This window comes from Chelonoidis abingdonii, chromosome 22 (genome assembly GCF_003597395.2).
Source record: "Chelonoidis abingdonii isolate Lonesome George chromosome 22, CheloAbing_2.0, whole genome shotgun sequence".
Lineage (NCBI taxonomy): Eukaryota > Metazoa > Chordata > Testudines > Testudinidae > Chelonoidis > Chelonoidis abingdonii.
The window spans coordinates 20884635-20901950 of NC_133790.1; the positions used below are offsets into that span (position 1 = coordinate 20884635).

Here is a 17316-nt window from a genome sequence, read left to right on the forward strand (position 1 = left end):
GGGTCTGATTTTCACAAATTGCTGAGCACCCACCTTCTGAAAATTCAGGCCCCTTTAAGGAACCTCAAACTGGGCACCCAAAATCACTAGTCACTTTTGAAAATCTTGGCCATTGACTACCTCCAAGAAAGCATTCTCTGCTGTTTTATATGAGTCTTCAACTGTTTGTGTGGCTGCATTTAACGCCATTGTTCATTTTCACTAACAAATCCTCTGTCACTTAAAAGCTATTTGACAGGCTAATTTCCTCATAACCTGGATCACCAGCATCACCACAAGCATTGTTCTTTAAAGCTAAAAGGAAACTTCTGTTCTCCCCACTCTTTCCAAAAGCTCTTGACCTCCAGCCCTAAGTTTCAGGAATGTTCGCCCAATCATTCCCCCCCACTCACCCAGGAAGGTGGAGAAAATACATATTCCACATAGGTTTAAGAACAACACTATGGACTGGCATGATGATTTAAGGCTATAAAACAATGCACCGGGTAGTAGACTCTTATTTCCCTTCTTAAGCAGTATGTTGATTAATAGTAAAAGTGTTCATGCCGCTTATGCAAAAGCAGAGGACTAAGTGGTTAAAGCAGGGAGAATTTAAACCAATATTAATTTGGCTTTATGGACTATGTGCCCCACCAAATGAGGAAACAGTGAGTAAAGGGCTGAAATAGGGAGGATGAACACAGGAACCTGTTTCAACAGGAATGGCTTTGCAGGCACGTCCTGAATAATCCGCAAACGTGCAACCCACATATCCCTTTGTGAAGTTAGCCATTCAAGCTCAGGCTGCCAATATTAATTTAACTGTCCAGCTGTGTTTCACTGGAAGTATACAATGATTGTTTACATGTTATCTACCTCTCTCATTAGGGGTACAGCCATGCAATCTCTAATCTCCTCTTCCCTGCCAGATTCATTTAAAGGAGGAGTACATGACAGACAGAATTCTGCCATTAGCAAAGCACGTTGTTGGGCCAAGGAGATATTAGCACAGTATCAAATTTTTCCCTTTAAATCCATTAAAAGAGATGCATCTCTTAAAATGGGGATCCCAATTGGTCCTTCTGATATGTGCTATACATCTAACATCTTTTTCCAAGGTGTTCATCAGCATCTCTCAGTATCTGCTGCACCTATCTTTACCAAACATTGTTTCAGGGAACTAATCTCTGAATCATCTTGCAAACCTGCTGTACAGCTGCCTTTTCTGCTAGTGCCAATTAATACACTTTGCAGATTATATGATGAAACAAGATTTTTTTAAAAAGAAACAAATGAAAAGATGGCAATACTTGGTATGCGTGGAGGGCCTGGTAGCCGGATTGGGCAGGACTACTGTGGTGTGTACTGGAGATACTGAGTCGGTAGTGGAGAACCTCCAGCTGAGAGACAACAGAAACAAAAAGGAAGGAAAGAGGGAGAGAAAAGAGCAAGAGAAAAAAAAAACAAAAAAACAAGAAACAGTGTGAATGATCCAGAGAAAGGGTTGTGGGGGGAAAAAAATGGAAGTCACAAATACAGTCAATGACAACATATCACAACAACTGCAGCCACAGTATCCTCTTCGCCTTCTGGTATTCAGTTGCTTGATTCCACAGGTACGGTACCTTGACCCTCATTAAGCTGGGAAAACAATTGACAGGACACTGTTGTTGGGTTCACAATTAACATTAGTGGGTTGGGGGGAAGCTCTGACAGAGTCAGTTCTGTCTCTTTCTTTACCACAAAAGCAGCAGGCTTGTATCAGTGACTTAACAAGCAGTGCATAGAGAGACACAGCTTCCGCCAAACATGTTGAGGAAATCTTAGGCTCATGAAACTAAGTCCAACCTCTCCACTTGAAAACAGCTAAACTGCAGGACAGAATACAGGAATTAACATGTGGAATGATTTGATGTGGGGCAAAAACAATCATTTTTCTGGAAACACTTACTTCCAAACTAGTATTACAAAAGCTACTGTAAAGCTATCCCTTAGCCTGCCGTGCACTGGCAGACCAAGATTTGGGATTCTTGCCTGTGTGCCAGTGAGAACCAGAGGAGCCAGTACGGGGACATATCTTGCCCCAGGGACATGGAAGGGGAAAAGGTAAAGGGTTGATTGCACCGCTGTGAGCCTCTCCAATTAACTGCAGTATTGACAATCACCAGATAGGAGCCTGCATGCTCCATGCTTTGTTGTTCTAGTTAAAGGCCAAATACGATTGATGGGAATTCAAATATGTGGAAAGTGAATAGGTCTCAAAGAGAGAATGGCCTCTACTATCAGAGAGGGGGGAACAACACTAGAAAAAAAAATGCCCAACCAAACAAAAGGACAAGCTTGTTATAGAGATGGCATGCTGAAATAAACATGGCCATTAAGGTTCTAGGCGAGTACCAAGTTCTTCTCAAGTTTCAACCACCCTCCTCCATGGACAGGAAACATTTCCTAAAACTAATCAAAACAGTGGTGAAGAGGATACTGTAGCCACATTGACATGTATGGTATAAATAAAAAAAAAATCAAAACAAAATGTACACCTAAACAGAGACCCAAATCAACAATATCAGGCATCTGAACTAACTCTCCGTCTCACACCTCCTTTACGTTTATAATATAATATATTATAATAATATATGGCGCTATACCTATCTCATAGAACTGGAAGGAACCGGGAAAGGTCATCGAGTCCAGCCCCCTGCCTTCACTAGCAGGACTTCTCTGTTCCTTTCTCCTCTATTTTCAATTCAGTTTTTCAGATTTATTCTGCTTTGCTTTGACACTGCTAAGAGAGCAGTAACAATGCCACTGCAAGCTCCTAAACAGCAGAGCCCATCTTCTGCTATGGTAATTAACTCTCCTCTCATTTGCTGCAGCAAGATCTAGGCCCCTGAAGAGTGCCACATATGCAATTGTTACTGAGATCTGTGATCCCTGGCAATGTAAACACAACAGGCTTTACACAGAACCTATTAGATACTGACCCCTTAAAATAAATCAAATCATGACAAAAGCAGAAGCTAAAAGGCAAACAGATACTGCACATCTGGCCCCCACTGAGCAGCCATAAAACAGACAGAAGAAAGGAGAGTACAATAGAAAGGGGGAAATATGAAATTGAATCAAGTTGAATTAATGGTGGGGGAGAGTCATCAAACCCAGCATAACAGTGTTAACTTCAGGCTCACTCCACATCTGGGAGCAATTTCAAGCAGAGTAATCACAAAGGAAAGTAATTATTCTTGAAGCAAACTCTCTATTGGCTCCTCCCCATACCTCACCCCCACCTTTTATTACTGATGTAAAAGAGCTTCTTAATGACATGAATCATTCTTAGGATTTGCCTGTTTCTTCAGACAATTCAGAAGGGGCAATGGGAAATGACACAGCTGGGATCCAGCATGGCACTCCCAGACAACCCATGTTTTTCTGCTGGGGGAAGACGCATCAAGTTCTGTGGAACGTCATCCCAGCCCTGCTCTTTACAGGAGAGTTTGTAGCTAGAGACTTAAAATAGCACATTTAAAATCATGAATGGGCCCAGATTCGGAGACTTTCTATGGGACTGACCATCCCTCTGCTCCACAGATGCAGAAAGGTAAACGGAAACAGGGGAAGATACGTGGTCATTATTCACTTTACTTTGAAAAAACTTATGGTATTCTCTAGATTGGCAGTCAGAAGCCCCAATTAAAAAAACTCCTCTGAATACCAGAGAAATGGTAATTTTGCAAGTTCTAGTTTCTTGCTCACATCTGAACAACTGATAAGCTTCACTAGTTTTTTTCAACTCATCCAGATAATACTCTGGTCAGTTAAGTACTCACTGCTTGAGAGATAATGCTGTCTCCACACCTTCCAAAGTCTTACATCTCAGAGTTCTGAAGGAAGATTCCTTTTTGGATGGGGAGGCCTCTTCCCTGCCCTTGTTTTCTATCCTGCAACCCACCCAAAAGCAGCAGGATTTCATTTGTCTACATGCTCATGACTAGTGATTCTTGGGAAATAATCAGGGACAGAAGTTGAAAGTCACCCGGCAGCCAGTCTCAATCCTCCCCTGATCAGAATATCTGGGTGGGAGCCTATGGTGGAAAAACTCCTTTAGGCGCTACCCATACATTTCCACAGCGTAAGTCACACTGTTTTATGAGCACTAAGAAATCATCATTGTCGTCTGCCTGGATGCTGCTACAACATTAGAAGACAGTGTCTCAGCTACAGAGGGTGAACAGAGGAGAGAAGTTTAAAGCGATGCATTTTTTTTTTAACCTAAACATAAAGCTGCATGCACAAAGACTATGCAGACAGAGAACAAAGGTACTTGAAAGCAAAGCTTTTCCATCATCGGTGCATAGCCATGCTGCTGGGGTTCCTGAGTGGAGACCTACCATCTTTATTAAGAGTTTTCAGTTTGAGCTAAAATCTTTTTTTTTTTAAATAAAAACAGAGAAACTCACCACACTTAGATCTGCAACATTCTTCCCTAACAAAATATTTGTTTTATAACCTAATGAAGTAAAGGATCAGAATTTCCCAATCAAGCAACTCTCATCTTACTCCTTCACACAAGAACAAGCCTTTAGTAACTTTTGCATTTCTTCCCTCCTGGGAATCCTGAGACTCATCAGTTCCCTGGCATTTTTCCAAATTCCCTCAAATCTCAGCACTCCTAACTCTTCTGATACCAGGTTCCCCTTTAAGCATATCAGTTTTATTCTTGAACAGCTAGAACAAATGGCTTGTAATCATTGTAATATCTTATTTAAGTAAGACCTTATAAGAGATCCCAAAGTTACATATACACAGAAAGCACTTCAGCCGCCATTGAAATGCAGCACACATTTAACAACGCCAGTTTCTGGGGTAGGAAATATAGAATGTGCTTTAACCAATTAAAACTACAAAGACAGTTTAAAAAACCCATTAAAATTGGATTTAGGCTAAAATCTTTGCTCTTGAAAAACATGACACTGGATCTTCAAATGACTCAACTCCTCAGTAACACTATCAGCTGCAGAAACCAAATTTAGGTCTCTTGCATGGCCATGTTGATGTTTTTGTGTGGGATTTTAATAGGGCATTTTATACTGAAGTCTTACCAACAGTTACTGCTCCAACTACTATGAGTAGCATTGATTGTTATGACCGTTCCGCAAAGTCAACTTTATATATATTTAGCTACTGCAACAAAGGCAAATTTGGATGACACAAGCACTTGTTCACAACATCTTTTCATCACTGCAGTTTAGAATCTCTGCTGTATGCTTTTAAGAACACTCCTTTGTAACCATACACTTAAAAGTCCTCCATAAGATGGGAAGTGACAAAGGTTCACCCCAAGATAAGAAGCCAACAAGCAAGAGACACCAACGAATGAAGCACAGGCTATTACCTTGACATGAGGGGACTGCATTTTCTGATACATTTCCAGTGAGTAATGGTGAAGCCACATTTCAACAAAAACCTGTAAAACAACAAATGTTTTCTCAGCTAGAGAAAAAGAGGGAAGACCCAGGAATAGCCAGTCACAATCTGCCTTGATTAGCCAAACTGAAGCCTGTTGTACATCACTCAACAAAAGACTAAGTTACACTTGTAAAATAGTATAAGCATGTACTTAGAGATTTTCAGTTTTTACAGACTTGGTTCTTTCCAAGTTCACCTTTACTAAACTATCATATTTAGTGAGATAAGTCTGAGCCACATTGTATAATACGATCCCTAAGTATTACTTCACAATATCTGCAATCACACATCTGTATAGTTACACTGCATGTTGCGGTTATGAGGCTAAAGCTTCTCCCAGTTACACACATGCAAACCCATCTAGTGTATTTCAATGTTGTGACACAGGTGCAAGGGCACTTTGCACCCCACCAAGGTGTATGTTTTCTTTTCTCAGTATTTTTAAGGCCCATTATGTTTCTGCCATTATCACTGAACTCTCTCTCTCTCTCTTTGTTCTTAGGAGACTGTTATACAATATAAGTCAAAACACCTCGTATAAATACAAGAATAGTAATAGGACAAGCTACCGCTACTGTATAGATCAGAAAGTCCGAGGGATTGTGAACACAGTTCTAAAACATTGAAAGAAGAGTTCCTCCTTTAGCTCACACAGCAGAACACTCACCTGAGAATACCATTGATCCAAGTTTAGGAGCTTTCATTTATTAACAGACATGTCTCTGTTTGAAAAGAATGCATGTGTCTGCCTCTCTCTCAAGGGAGATGGGAAAAGGCTGCAAGTGAACTATATAACAAGCACATCACACATTTCCTATAGGTATTACTTATCCATCCCTGAATTCAAATACCGTAGCAGAATAACCTCTCTCTTTTGACTCTTCCGTCTGTTTCCATTTCCCTTCCAACTTGCTCTAAGAATAAAAGCCCCAACGATCAGTTTAATCCTTTAGAGTCTAAGAGCCTTGAAGCAAAACCTAACATAAGGTTAGGTTTCTTTAGGCCAAGATACATCAATTCCAGTGAAATATTCAATTATTTGTTAATCAAAGAGAGAGAGTGGTGAGCAAAGCATGTGGGGGAGATGCAGGCACAGAGTTCAGTGGATGACTCCCCGATACTGCTGCTTTATTATTTAGATTGTGATAGCACCCAAAATGTGTTAGGCAATTTCCTCATATAGAGGAAGACATCATCCCTGATTGGGAGAACTTACAGTCTACACAAAGACCTGGGTGTGGCAATGGGAGGAATCATTTCAATTTTTTTCCCCACTACCTGTCTGGTGACTGGAGTGAGGGGGAGGAAATGAACAAGAACCGTGTCACTTATACTCAACCGAAGAGCAGCGTTATTTGAGAGAGAGACTTCATCATTAGCACTATACCACAAAATAAAGCTACACTGACAGCTTTTTCCCACCCCCCCCTTGAGGAGAGATGAGATCCTTATCTTCTGAATTCTAGGAATTATTTTTAAAAATTGATTCTTGCTTGCTTGTTATCTAAACTTAGGTCTAATTTAGCATGCGGTTCCCCACAATGTTGTTACTACTTTGGATAGAAGTCATCACAGGAATGCAAATAACTCAAAACATTAGTGAATTAATTCTCATGACCACCTGTAAGATAGGCATTACCTCCCCAAACTGAGGTGCAGAGATTAAGTGTCTTGCCCAGAGTCACACAGGAAGTTTGTGGCAGAGCCAAGAATAAACCTACAAACTCCCAGTCCTGTGTTTTAGCCACAAGATCATTGCGAACACACTATGGTAGCTTACACTGTACAATCAATATTTCAGTTTAGCATTGGGGCATTATATTGGGTTTTGAATAAATTCCTAGTTCCTGATATTTCTCTCCCTAAATAAGGAGCGACTTATCTGGTGTTGGCTGGATGAGACTCAGGCCCCTAGAAACCAAAGTGCGGCAACGGTTGCTTAACAAGTTAGTGCCTTTTTATCTTATGTTTCTTTATATTATGTTAATAGAAAACAACAGCTGCACTGCTCAGTTCCATTAACAGACTCCAAGCTAGAGAGGAATGGAAAAGCAAGCTGATCTTTAGTTAGGAAAAAAAGAGATTTACCCGCAAATAAGCTTTTTCAGTCATTCTAACTTTAAAAGTATAAGAAAATTCATTGGACTCACTTTAAGCACTGTTTCTGATCTCCAGATCTCTTGGGAAGCAGGATCAGCATTCACTGAAGGCTGATGGGCAATGTGCCGTTTCAGCAGACTAGTGTGATGTATGCCATAAGAAGTGAAAGGCACTGCTGGGGATCTTTAAAGAGAAGTTTATATAAATATTGAAGTCAATGGGCCTCTGTACAGGGACAGAGGTCATAGATTGTAACCACAAGGACATAAAGAAACTGGGTAAGAGTTTGTGCTAAATAAATCTGCTTAATTAGAATTTTAAAAATTAAGCAAGCGGTTGCAATTATTAGCCACAGCATGAGTAAGTGTGCAGTGCCTATTTTCATTTATTATTTTATGCAAACCACACACTACATTCTGCGTACACTATTTTATTTAGCCTATCTCCTATTCAGTTTTACTGTGAGGTTAGGCCTTCATTAGGCAACTAAATCATTAATAGACTATTTAATCTAGTTTAAGGTTGAAGAAAGCCCGAGAGAGAACTTTTGGGAGTCATTCAAAATTCCATAGTTAAAAAAAGCCACAACAATATATATTTGAGTAAATAAACATTTCTGATGATAAATATAATACATAAAAATACCAAATTCAAAATTGGCCTCACAAAACTGTACATTCCCACTCATCCCAGATGAGTAAGATATCAGTTTTAACATTATCAATCATCGTAAAGGATAGACAAGTAGGTTTTGCGCATGCACCAGTAAATTTTCATATCAATTTTGCAAGGCTAATTGAAGAGCATAAGTTAAAACTACAGATAAGCTAAAAAAACTTTAGTTAAGAGATTGAAACACTTTCCTCAGATCCTCCTCAGTTTGTGGCTCAATAAATCAACATATATAGTTATGCATAGTCTGTCACCTAAACTTTGATAACCCTGTTATACGCTGGATAGTAAAATAAAAATTCCACCCAGGCTTTGTATACCAGATCAAGAAACCCCCAACAATTGGTAGCTTGCAAAGAAATACTGATACATTCTTAACTAGGACATGGAAGGTTATAGCACTAGAGACGACGGAAGCTGGCAACATCAAAAAGTTGACCCAACAGCAAAATTGTTATGATGTGAGAGGTTCCTTCAGTTACAGCCAATACCAATTCAATTGCTCTCTGACTGCCACATATGCATTAAGTGGTACAAGCCACTCCTGGGTGGATGGTGTGTCCGTCCCACACTAGTCAGAGCGTATAGCAGGAGCCATAATTAGTTGTGTTGAATGAAAAAAATCCAACAGCTACAAATCACTTTTATAACTCATCTCTGGCTCCGTTACTGCAGGCCAGCAAACTTTCAGAATAAAAGTTTCTCAGCTTTCAGTGACCCCCGTATTATATCCTCCATTATAAGACTATACCAGTACAATCATGTTTATTTTCTGTATGGATACACACAATATAAAAATGGTGGCATTGTCTTACATTATCTGTGGCAAGAACTCATCATTGAAGCAAGCCAGTTTTTGCGAGCACTGTCCATGCAGTCTAGCACTGATAACGCAAGTTTACCAAGTCATTACCTAGGAACAGGTGAAGGGATGCCCACCCCAGGATTGGAAGAAGGTGGAGGAAGAACACTTCCTTCTGTGGGAAGAAACCATTTCAGGTATGTGTCCACCAGACTGAAGTAAGCGCTGTTTGAAGGGCTGATGTGATGGGTGGTGGGAGAGTTCTGGAATATATACACACAGCATATAGCTACAATAAGTCAATACACACACTGTTATAATAAGTCACTGGGAACAGGGATTTCGGGACCTGATAAATCTCATTCTGGGACTGATGCAGGAATTACTGGATGAAATTCTATGGCCTGTGTTACGCAAGAAATCAAACTGGATGTTCGTAGTGTTTTATTCTAGTCTTAAAGATCTGCGTTTTCATGTGTTCTTCTGCAATGATTCAGTTTATTGAATCACACTCCCCATCTGACAGCAACATTAGATTCTGCTAAAAACAAGGGAAGTTGAGTGTGCAATATAATAAGCCTGCCATGTGTATTGTTTGTATAACAAAGGACGAATGATGATCATCATGCTCAGCAGGTATAAAGTAAAAGTGCACAGAAAGCTGAAATTTATATACCTCATTCATCCTCAGCCACCAACAATGGAATGCAGCACTGAGAAGAGGAAGATGTGTACAATTATCTACATGTGTATCATCATTGCCTATGTTTTCACCATATCAAATGGTATTTATAAGGCAACAGGTGCAAGATTCAGTTTAACTGGGTTCTTGCATTTAGAGACAAGATGGAAGCTTTCAAAATGCAGTGAAGAAATGGTTTGCCAGAGTGATGCTACTTTAAAGGGAAAAAGCATTAAAATTTATTTACCCTCTGTGTGATAAGGCTTATTGCAAAGTAAAACATGTAATATTCAAATGGATCTGGAGAGACAGAGTCAAGGATACAATAAGTACAGCTTATTGGAAACATCATATGAATTACTGGTCTTTTAAATCTTCAGTATCTCAGTGCTAGTTTTAGAAGACTTTCTAGAACTCAATGGCAAGTTCAGGTTTGACCTTTTGCTCTCTTCCCAGGGTGTTTATTACACACTGTCAGGTAGTTTAGGTTTTTTCTCCCTACCAGACAGACAACCTAGAAATATTTATGAAACATACGGGGTGATATCCTGGGCCCACTGAAGTCAAAGGGAGGTTTGCCATCAGCTTCGATGAGGCCAGAATATCATCCTAGAAGTTTTCAAACATTTGAGATTTCAATGAACGACAACATTTCTAAACATTTCTCTACCGTGTTTGCAATCTGAACACAGCAGCATTGGACTAAGGCACATGACTGAACGGTAAGCAAACAGCAGAAATGGATCTTGATTTCTCAGTTTTAGTCACTTAAAATATTAAAAAGAATTTAAAAATGTAAACCCTTCAATTGTTAAAAGGATACTGAGGGCCAAGTTCGAACCTAGGCCTCCAGATGGAGGGAACTGGACTTTGTTGTGGTACAGTGAGCATTCTGGTAGGACTCGCTCTTGCATTGAAGCCTTCACAGGGCCCTGAAAAGAGAGGGAGTAATGAGATACCTAGACCAGTCTACTAAGAATGAGGATGTATAGTAGATACCTAGACCAGTCTACTAAGAATGAGGATGTATTCTTGTATTGGACTGTAAAAAGATGTCTGATCCTTTGTTTTAGACTGTGGCTATCTGGTTGCAATGGAAAAGTTATTTCACGAAGCTTCCGTGGACAGCTGTTTTCCTACAACCATAAAGTGTTATGTTCCATAACCAGGACAGTTAATCTTCATTAAACTTACAGGAATGAAGTGTCTGGGAGATATGAGATGTTGTTAGAGGTGGGGATGCTTTCCAACAAGTTTGGAAGAGATGTTTTAAACTCCATCTATTGGTAATCAAGACAAAAATAGTCTAGTGACTATTTTGACGGCCAAATAATAAAAAAAAGAAGTGAAATTTCTTAGTTGAACAGCACAAAATTTTCCTGATAGTAACACAAGCTAACAGCATAACTTCTTATAAAATCCATCATGACAATGAATGCTCTGCCCTAACAGCCCTCTGAAACAATCAACAAACTAGAAATCCCATCTCCAGAGCCTGCTATGCTATGAAACAGTAATTCAACTATTACAGTGGCAGGTCCTATCCTGAACTCAGGGTATCTAAGTAACCTTCCAATGGGTGCAACACCAAAATAATTTTTTCTTACATAACCTTTAACAGTTACTTACTGGAAGATAGGAGACTGGGAATTCATATCTGTACTCCTCAGCTTGGAGTTTGTAAACCAGCTTCATCATCGGGCCACTGTATGCAAGGATAAGGAAAAACAGAGAGAGCATCTTTTTTCTTTTTTGGCCCCTTTTGTAGATGAATGTTTACGTATGAGGAAACAGATCAAATACTGGTTTATTAATTCACCGTGAATTTTCCACTGCTCTGAAGTTAGCACATTTACCTGGGATCCAGGAAATCCAGGGCAATAGCATACTCTGTAGGATTTGCTCTTCCGTGCAAACAGCGAAGATTCCAACCTATGATAATGCCATCCAGACTACCAAAAATATTCTCCACTAGCCATGGGAAGATGGCATGCAGTTCCTACAGGAAAACAACCAGAAAAAGAAGTGGAGTCATAATAGATAAATAAAATTTTAAAAAAGAAAGATTACTGTCCATGTGTAGATTCTTTGTCTGAAGAGCCTTAATTTCAGACATCTGAATGCAAGAAATATTCCCCACCAACTACAGTCAATATATGCATAATTTTTGTTATTTCCAGGGCACACTTCTATGTGCACAACATTCAGTGGAAATGATTTAAAGAAATTTAAATGAAAACATGTATCTCCCCTTCTTGATGTGAAGTTGGACTCTGCCTGTTTTCTAAATCCTCGCTTCCCATAATTTTACAGACTGGGGACATAAGAACGGCCATAATGGGCAGACCAAAGGTCCATCTAGCCCAGTATCCTGTCTTCCAACAGTGGCCAATGTCAGGTGCTTCAGAGGGAATGAACAGAACAGGTAATCATCAAGTGATCCATCCCATGTCGCCTATTCCCAGCTTCTGACAAACAGAGGCTAGGGACACTTCAGAGTATGGTTTTGCATCCTCTCCCATCCTGGCTAATAGCCACTGATGGACCTATCTTCCATGAACTTCTCTAGTTCTTTAATGAACCCTGTTATAGTCTTGGCCTTCACAACATCCCCTGTCAAAGAATTCCACACACTGTGCATTGTGTGAAGAAATACTTCCTTTTGTTTGTTTTAAACCTGCTACCTATTAATTTCATTTGATGACCCCTAGACAACACTTTCTTATTTACTTTCTTCACACCAATCATGATTTTATAGATCTCTATCATATCTCCCCTTAGTCGTCTCTTTTCCAAGATGAAAAGTCCCAGTCTTATTACCGTCTCCTCATATGGAAGCTGTTCCATACTCTTAATCATTTTTGTTGTCCTTTTCTGTACCTTTTCCAATTCCATTATATCTTTTTAGAGATGGGATGACCACATTTGCACACCATATTGTTACCATAAAAGTTTTCAATCTAGAGTGATTAAGGTGGTAGAAAACCTCATTCTTTATTCCTAGATTACTATGTTCCAACTCAACTAGTTAGTATCAGTCATGCATCATCTTAAAATATTAGTGTCCTCATATCCAACATTTCAGTAGAGAATAAGAAGTATGATCAGGATGTGATCAATTAAAAATTTGGAGTTTTGTAACTACTGGAAAAGTTAGGTAACTTTTGGGAAACTACTGAACTCGTAAAACTTCACATAAGAATCTTAAAACTCTTTACAAAGGCAGGAATAAAGAGAAATATTTTTTAAATATTTTTACAACTCCTCTGACGTATAGCTCAGACTACATTCATGAAAATGTAACTGCTCTGTACCTTGGCAGGAAAATCTTCAATGACTATCTCCAGATCATGGCACCTCTGAGCAAAGGGCTTGTTCATGCAATCTGCCTTCAAACTGGCCTGTTATAGACAGAAACTGAAATCAGATCACTGCTTCAAGAGAAAGTAAAAAGGGAAACACTTGTAAAAATCTTGGCAGAGAATTCTCTAGTTAGTGTCATATACTGCTCTTGTAAAAAAACAATGGGCTGTCATTGTTTCCATCGTAAGACTTACTCTAAACATAAGTATTTTTTAACTCGAGACAAATCTGAGTTTGTTTTACCTACTTGGATTTACATTACAAGTTTTAAATTAAAGAGCAAGTTCTCAATTTGTGACCATTTAAGTTCTATGAAAATAAGACTATATGACTTTAGAACGGTCAACACCCATTAGAGTATTTGAGAAGAGGAGCTGGAACTTTCTCAGTGCACTTCCACAGAGTGCTTTCAGATTTTATGCTATGCATTCTGCTTATAGATAAACTGTCAGGAATTAATATGTGGAGGATTAAGTTTTCCAGTGATTATTTGGCAATTCATTAGTCAAAAGCAATATCACCACAAGACTTTCCTAATGCCAATAACCGTCTGTACTGGCACTTACCAATAGGAAGCTAGGCTGTTGTAAGTGAGGGACAGCCATAACTGTCTTTCTACAATACCCCAAAGGAAGTGTGGTCTCAGGAAACCACTGCAAAGAAAAGAGATAGAAACATCTAAGTGAATATTAAAATCTCATGTTATAACACTGTTACAACTCACTTTCTGATGTGTTCATGTTCATGCACGAAAACAGGCAAAAATGTATGTTTATTTTGTCTATGTGACTGGGGAGCTGAAGTAAACCAAGGCAGATCCCTGCCAAAGGTCACTACACTGTATTTCCCCCATAGTCAGTAACACTGCACATTCACAGAGAAATAATACAGTTTTTTCCAAATAAACATAACTGGGGAACGGGGGAGGATGCAAAAAGAGCAAAAGATGCAAAAAGACTGCAGCCAATGCAGGGGCACAAATCCATCTCTAGAGGACACAACCTGTAAGACATGGACTGTATGATGTGTTTATGGAAGCACCAGTCCAGCAAGAGAAAGAAGACACTCCCAGATGTGAGATTGTCTGCAAATAGCTCATGCTATAAGCTACCCCACCGAAGTGGTGGCTGTTCACACAGGGAACACATGCACATTACTACCAGCGGCTGTCTCCTGTCTCTCAGGAAAGAATCCAGAAGGGACCAAGAGAAGCAGGATCCTGGAAGGTTTTATGTTTGTTGGGGAGCGGTGGGACTGAGACCCCTCCAGGGCGCTGGATAATGGGGACTCAGATTACAGCCTCCCCCCAGGAATGAGACCCCTCCCTCTATGGGGCTGGAGATTGAGGGCCCTGCTTACAGCCTTCCCCCAGGACTGAGACCCCCCCCTCCATGGGGCTGGATATTGAGGGTCCTGCTTACAGCTTCCCCCAGGGACTGAGACCCCCCCCCCATAGGGCTGGATATTGGGGGCTTTGCTTACAGCCTGCCCCCAAGGACTGAGACCCCCCCTCCATGGGGCTGGATATTGGGGGTCCTGCTTACAGCCTCCCCCCAGGGCTGAGACCCCCCCTCCATGGGGCTGGATATTGGGGGTCCTGCTTACAGCCTCCCCCCAGGGCTGAGACCCGCTCCAGCCCTGCCCCCAATCTCCAGCCCACTCTCCGGGAGGGGGCGTCTCTCCACCCCGCGCGGGAGCTGTACCCTCCAGCTTCCTACCCCGCTGCCCCGTCCCGCGCTCTAGCGCCTCAGACCATTTTCAATCCGCCGCCGCTTCCTCCTCCCCTCGGGACCGGCGCTGTCGTTAGACGTCATCCCTCTCTCGGCGCGTTGCAGTGACGCGCTGTCGGCCCCCCGGCTGGCGGGAAAGCTCCTGCCTGCGTTATGGGGCTCCCAGACCACAAGGCCTTGCAGCGCCGTGGCACCATGCGAGGGGGGAGGAGGCACTCGGGGGCAGGGGAGCAGCCTGCAAGCCAGGGCTTCCCTGCAGGCGGGAAGCGATTGTTGTTATGTGTATTAGGGTAGGGCCTACAGGCCAGGGCCCCAGTGTGCTAGGCACTGACCAATAACCTCCCAGCGGGGCCCCCGCCGCGCCCCGCCCCAGGGAGCACACAGGCACCCAAGCCACAGGAGCCCTGTGCAACCCCACAGAGCTGCAGGGCCCTTGTGGTCCCCACTGCTGTGCCCGCAGCACTGAGCTCTGCTCTTAGCCGCAGAGACAGCGATGGGGAGGCAGAATAGTGCTCAAAAATCACGAGCCAGGCTGCAAAATCCTAAGGTGAGCTTTAAAAAATGAGATTTAAAACAAAAAAACACACATTTTGGGAGGTTTTTATTTACCATCCGGTTGTTGAGCCTTTAGGTTACACTCAGATCATGTTTTAAACTAGTTCTCTGCAGTGATGAGAGCTAGGAGCAATGTTTGTTTGTTTGAATGGAAGATGAGATTCTCCCATAATCACTTCACTCCAGAAACTGAAGCTTTAAGAGAAATATCATCTACCTCAGGGGTGGGCAAACTATCACCCACAGGCTGTTTTAATCCGGCCCTCAAGCACCCACTGGGGAGCGGGGTCAGGGACTGCGCCACATGGCTCCCAAAAGCAGCATGGCTCCCTTTCCAGCTCCTGTGCATAGGGGCAGCCAGGGTGCTCAGCTCTGCACACTGCTCTGACCCAAGCACTGCCCCTGCAGCTCCCATTAGCCAGGCACCGAAGCCAATGGGAACTGCAGGGTTTGTGTCTACAGATGGGGAAAGGTGCAGAGCCACATGGCCATGCCCCTGCACAGAAGCCGGAGAGGGTACATGCTGCTTCTTCCGGGAGCCATTTGAGGTAAGCGCTGCCTGGAGCCTGCACCCCTGAGCCTCTCCCTACACTGCAACCCCTGCCCTCTGAACCCCTCAATCTCAGCCCAGAGCACCCTCCTGCACCCTAAGTCCCTCATCCCCAGACCAAGCTCTTGCTCCAACCCCATGCCGCAGCCCTGATCCCTGTCCTGCCCTCCAAACCCCTCGGTCCTAGCCTGGAGCACCCTCCTGCACCCCAAACCCCGCAGCCCCACCCCAGAGCTCCCTCCCACACCCTGAACTCCTCATTTCTGGCCCCACCCCAAAGCCCACACCCCCTCCTGCATCCCAACCCCAATTTTGGGAGCATTCATGGCCCACCATACAATTTCCATTCCCAGATGTGGCCCTTGGGACAAAAAGTTTGCCCACCCCTGATCTATCTCCAGGACTCAATGAAATCACAAGAGTTGGCAACACTGTAATGGCAGCTGCCAGATCTCTCCTCCTTCAGTCTCTAAAACCGCTCATTTTTCATGAAAACAAACCTAAATACATGGGGGATGCTAAATGTGTGAAATCAAATGCACTTTGTTAAAACCACCTCTACAGAAACATAATTAGCATTAGCACCAATTATTATCACTAATGAAGAATTGCATTTAATTGCTGGCTGAGGCAGAGATCTTCACTGAGGACAGGTTTGATCTCCACAGTTTACATCAACTTTACATCCTCTTTGAGGAGAAATTCATGGTTGTTCTTGAACCTAACACCATCAACATGATGATCGACTCCATCAAGATCAACAGCCTGTGGATGCTGATGGACCTATGGAGAGGCACCTCTTTCCTGTTGGCTACCAGTGAGTACCCCACACGCTTGCTGCCTCTGGGATGCGGAGAGGGGAAGGTCAAACAGACAGGGGAATGAGAACTTCACAGGGACCGTGCTGGATGGGCAGATTCTGCCTTGGGGCAAACCTGTATGATGGCTCCAGAGGGGGATCAGAAACTTGTAGGGTTTTCCCCATCAAATCTGGTCTGTATAGCTTCTACTCTAAAGACATTTCCTCTCCTCTGCCTCCCTGGATCTCATCAGGGATGGAGGGAGGGGAGCCTGGAGAGGGGAAAATGGGAAGGGGCTAATCTCAGCTGGAAATGGGGAGGAGCCACCAGGAGAGTGTTAAACTGCAAACGCAAGGGGGAAGATGCTAAGGAGGCAGATATGGTTCAAACTCAGCATATTATTAACAGATTGAATCAATGTGACAGTGAATGAGAAGAGAAGAAAATTTTCAATTGTTGATATACAAAAGCCAGGACTCTGTGTGTTAAACAAAAGAAATTGGGAATTCCCATTGAGGAGAAGAAATTTTGATATAGTTGGCGTTTCTGAAACTTGGTGGGATGATTTGCATGATTGGAATGTTAAAATCACTGGTAATAAACTGTTCAGGAAGGAT

At 42.2% G+C, this 17316-nt stretch overlaps 1 protein-coding gene across 6 annotated transcripts in view; it reads right to left on the reverse strand.

Annotated features, from left to right (window-relative positions):
* The window catches only part of SMPD4 (sphingomyelin phosphodiesterase 4), a 28354-nt gene extending 13336 nt beyond the window's left edge, over positions 1 to 15018 (reverse strand). The window contains exons 1-11 of one of the 6 annotated variants that reach the window (XM_032801279.2): positions 14783 to 15000; positions 13631 to 13717; positions 13016 to 13102; positions 11558 to 11700; positions 11331 to 11406; positions 10525 to 10633; positions 9949 to 10001; positions 9131 to 9282; positions 7596 to 7728; positions 5372 to 5443; positions 1290 to 1379 (exon numbers count right to left, since the gene is read on the reverse strand). In XM_032801279.2, coding sequence (XP_032657170.1) covers positions 1290 to 1379; positions 5372 to 5443; positions 7596 to 7728; positions 9131 to 9282; positions 9949 to 10001; positions 10525 to 10633; positions 11331 to 11406; positions 11558 to 11700; positions 13016 to 13102; positions 13631 to 13669 — 954 coding nt within the window. In that variant the 5' untranslated portion in view covers positions 13670 to 13717; positions 14783 to 15000. Of the gene's footprint in view, positions 1 to 1289; positions 1380 to 5371; positions 5444 to 7595; positions 7729 to 9130; positions 9283 to 9948; positions 10002 to 10524; positions 10634 to 10895; positions 10978 to 11330; positions 11407 to 11557; positions 11701 to 13015; positions 13103 to 13630; positions 13718 to 14775 lie in introns of those variants that run through there. The other 5 variants (XM_075060016.1, XM_075060017.1, XM_075060019.1 and 2 more) reach the window with 5 other exon arrangements.
* Between the last annotated feature and the right edge of the window lie 2298 nt (positions 15019 to 17316).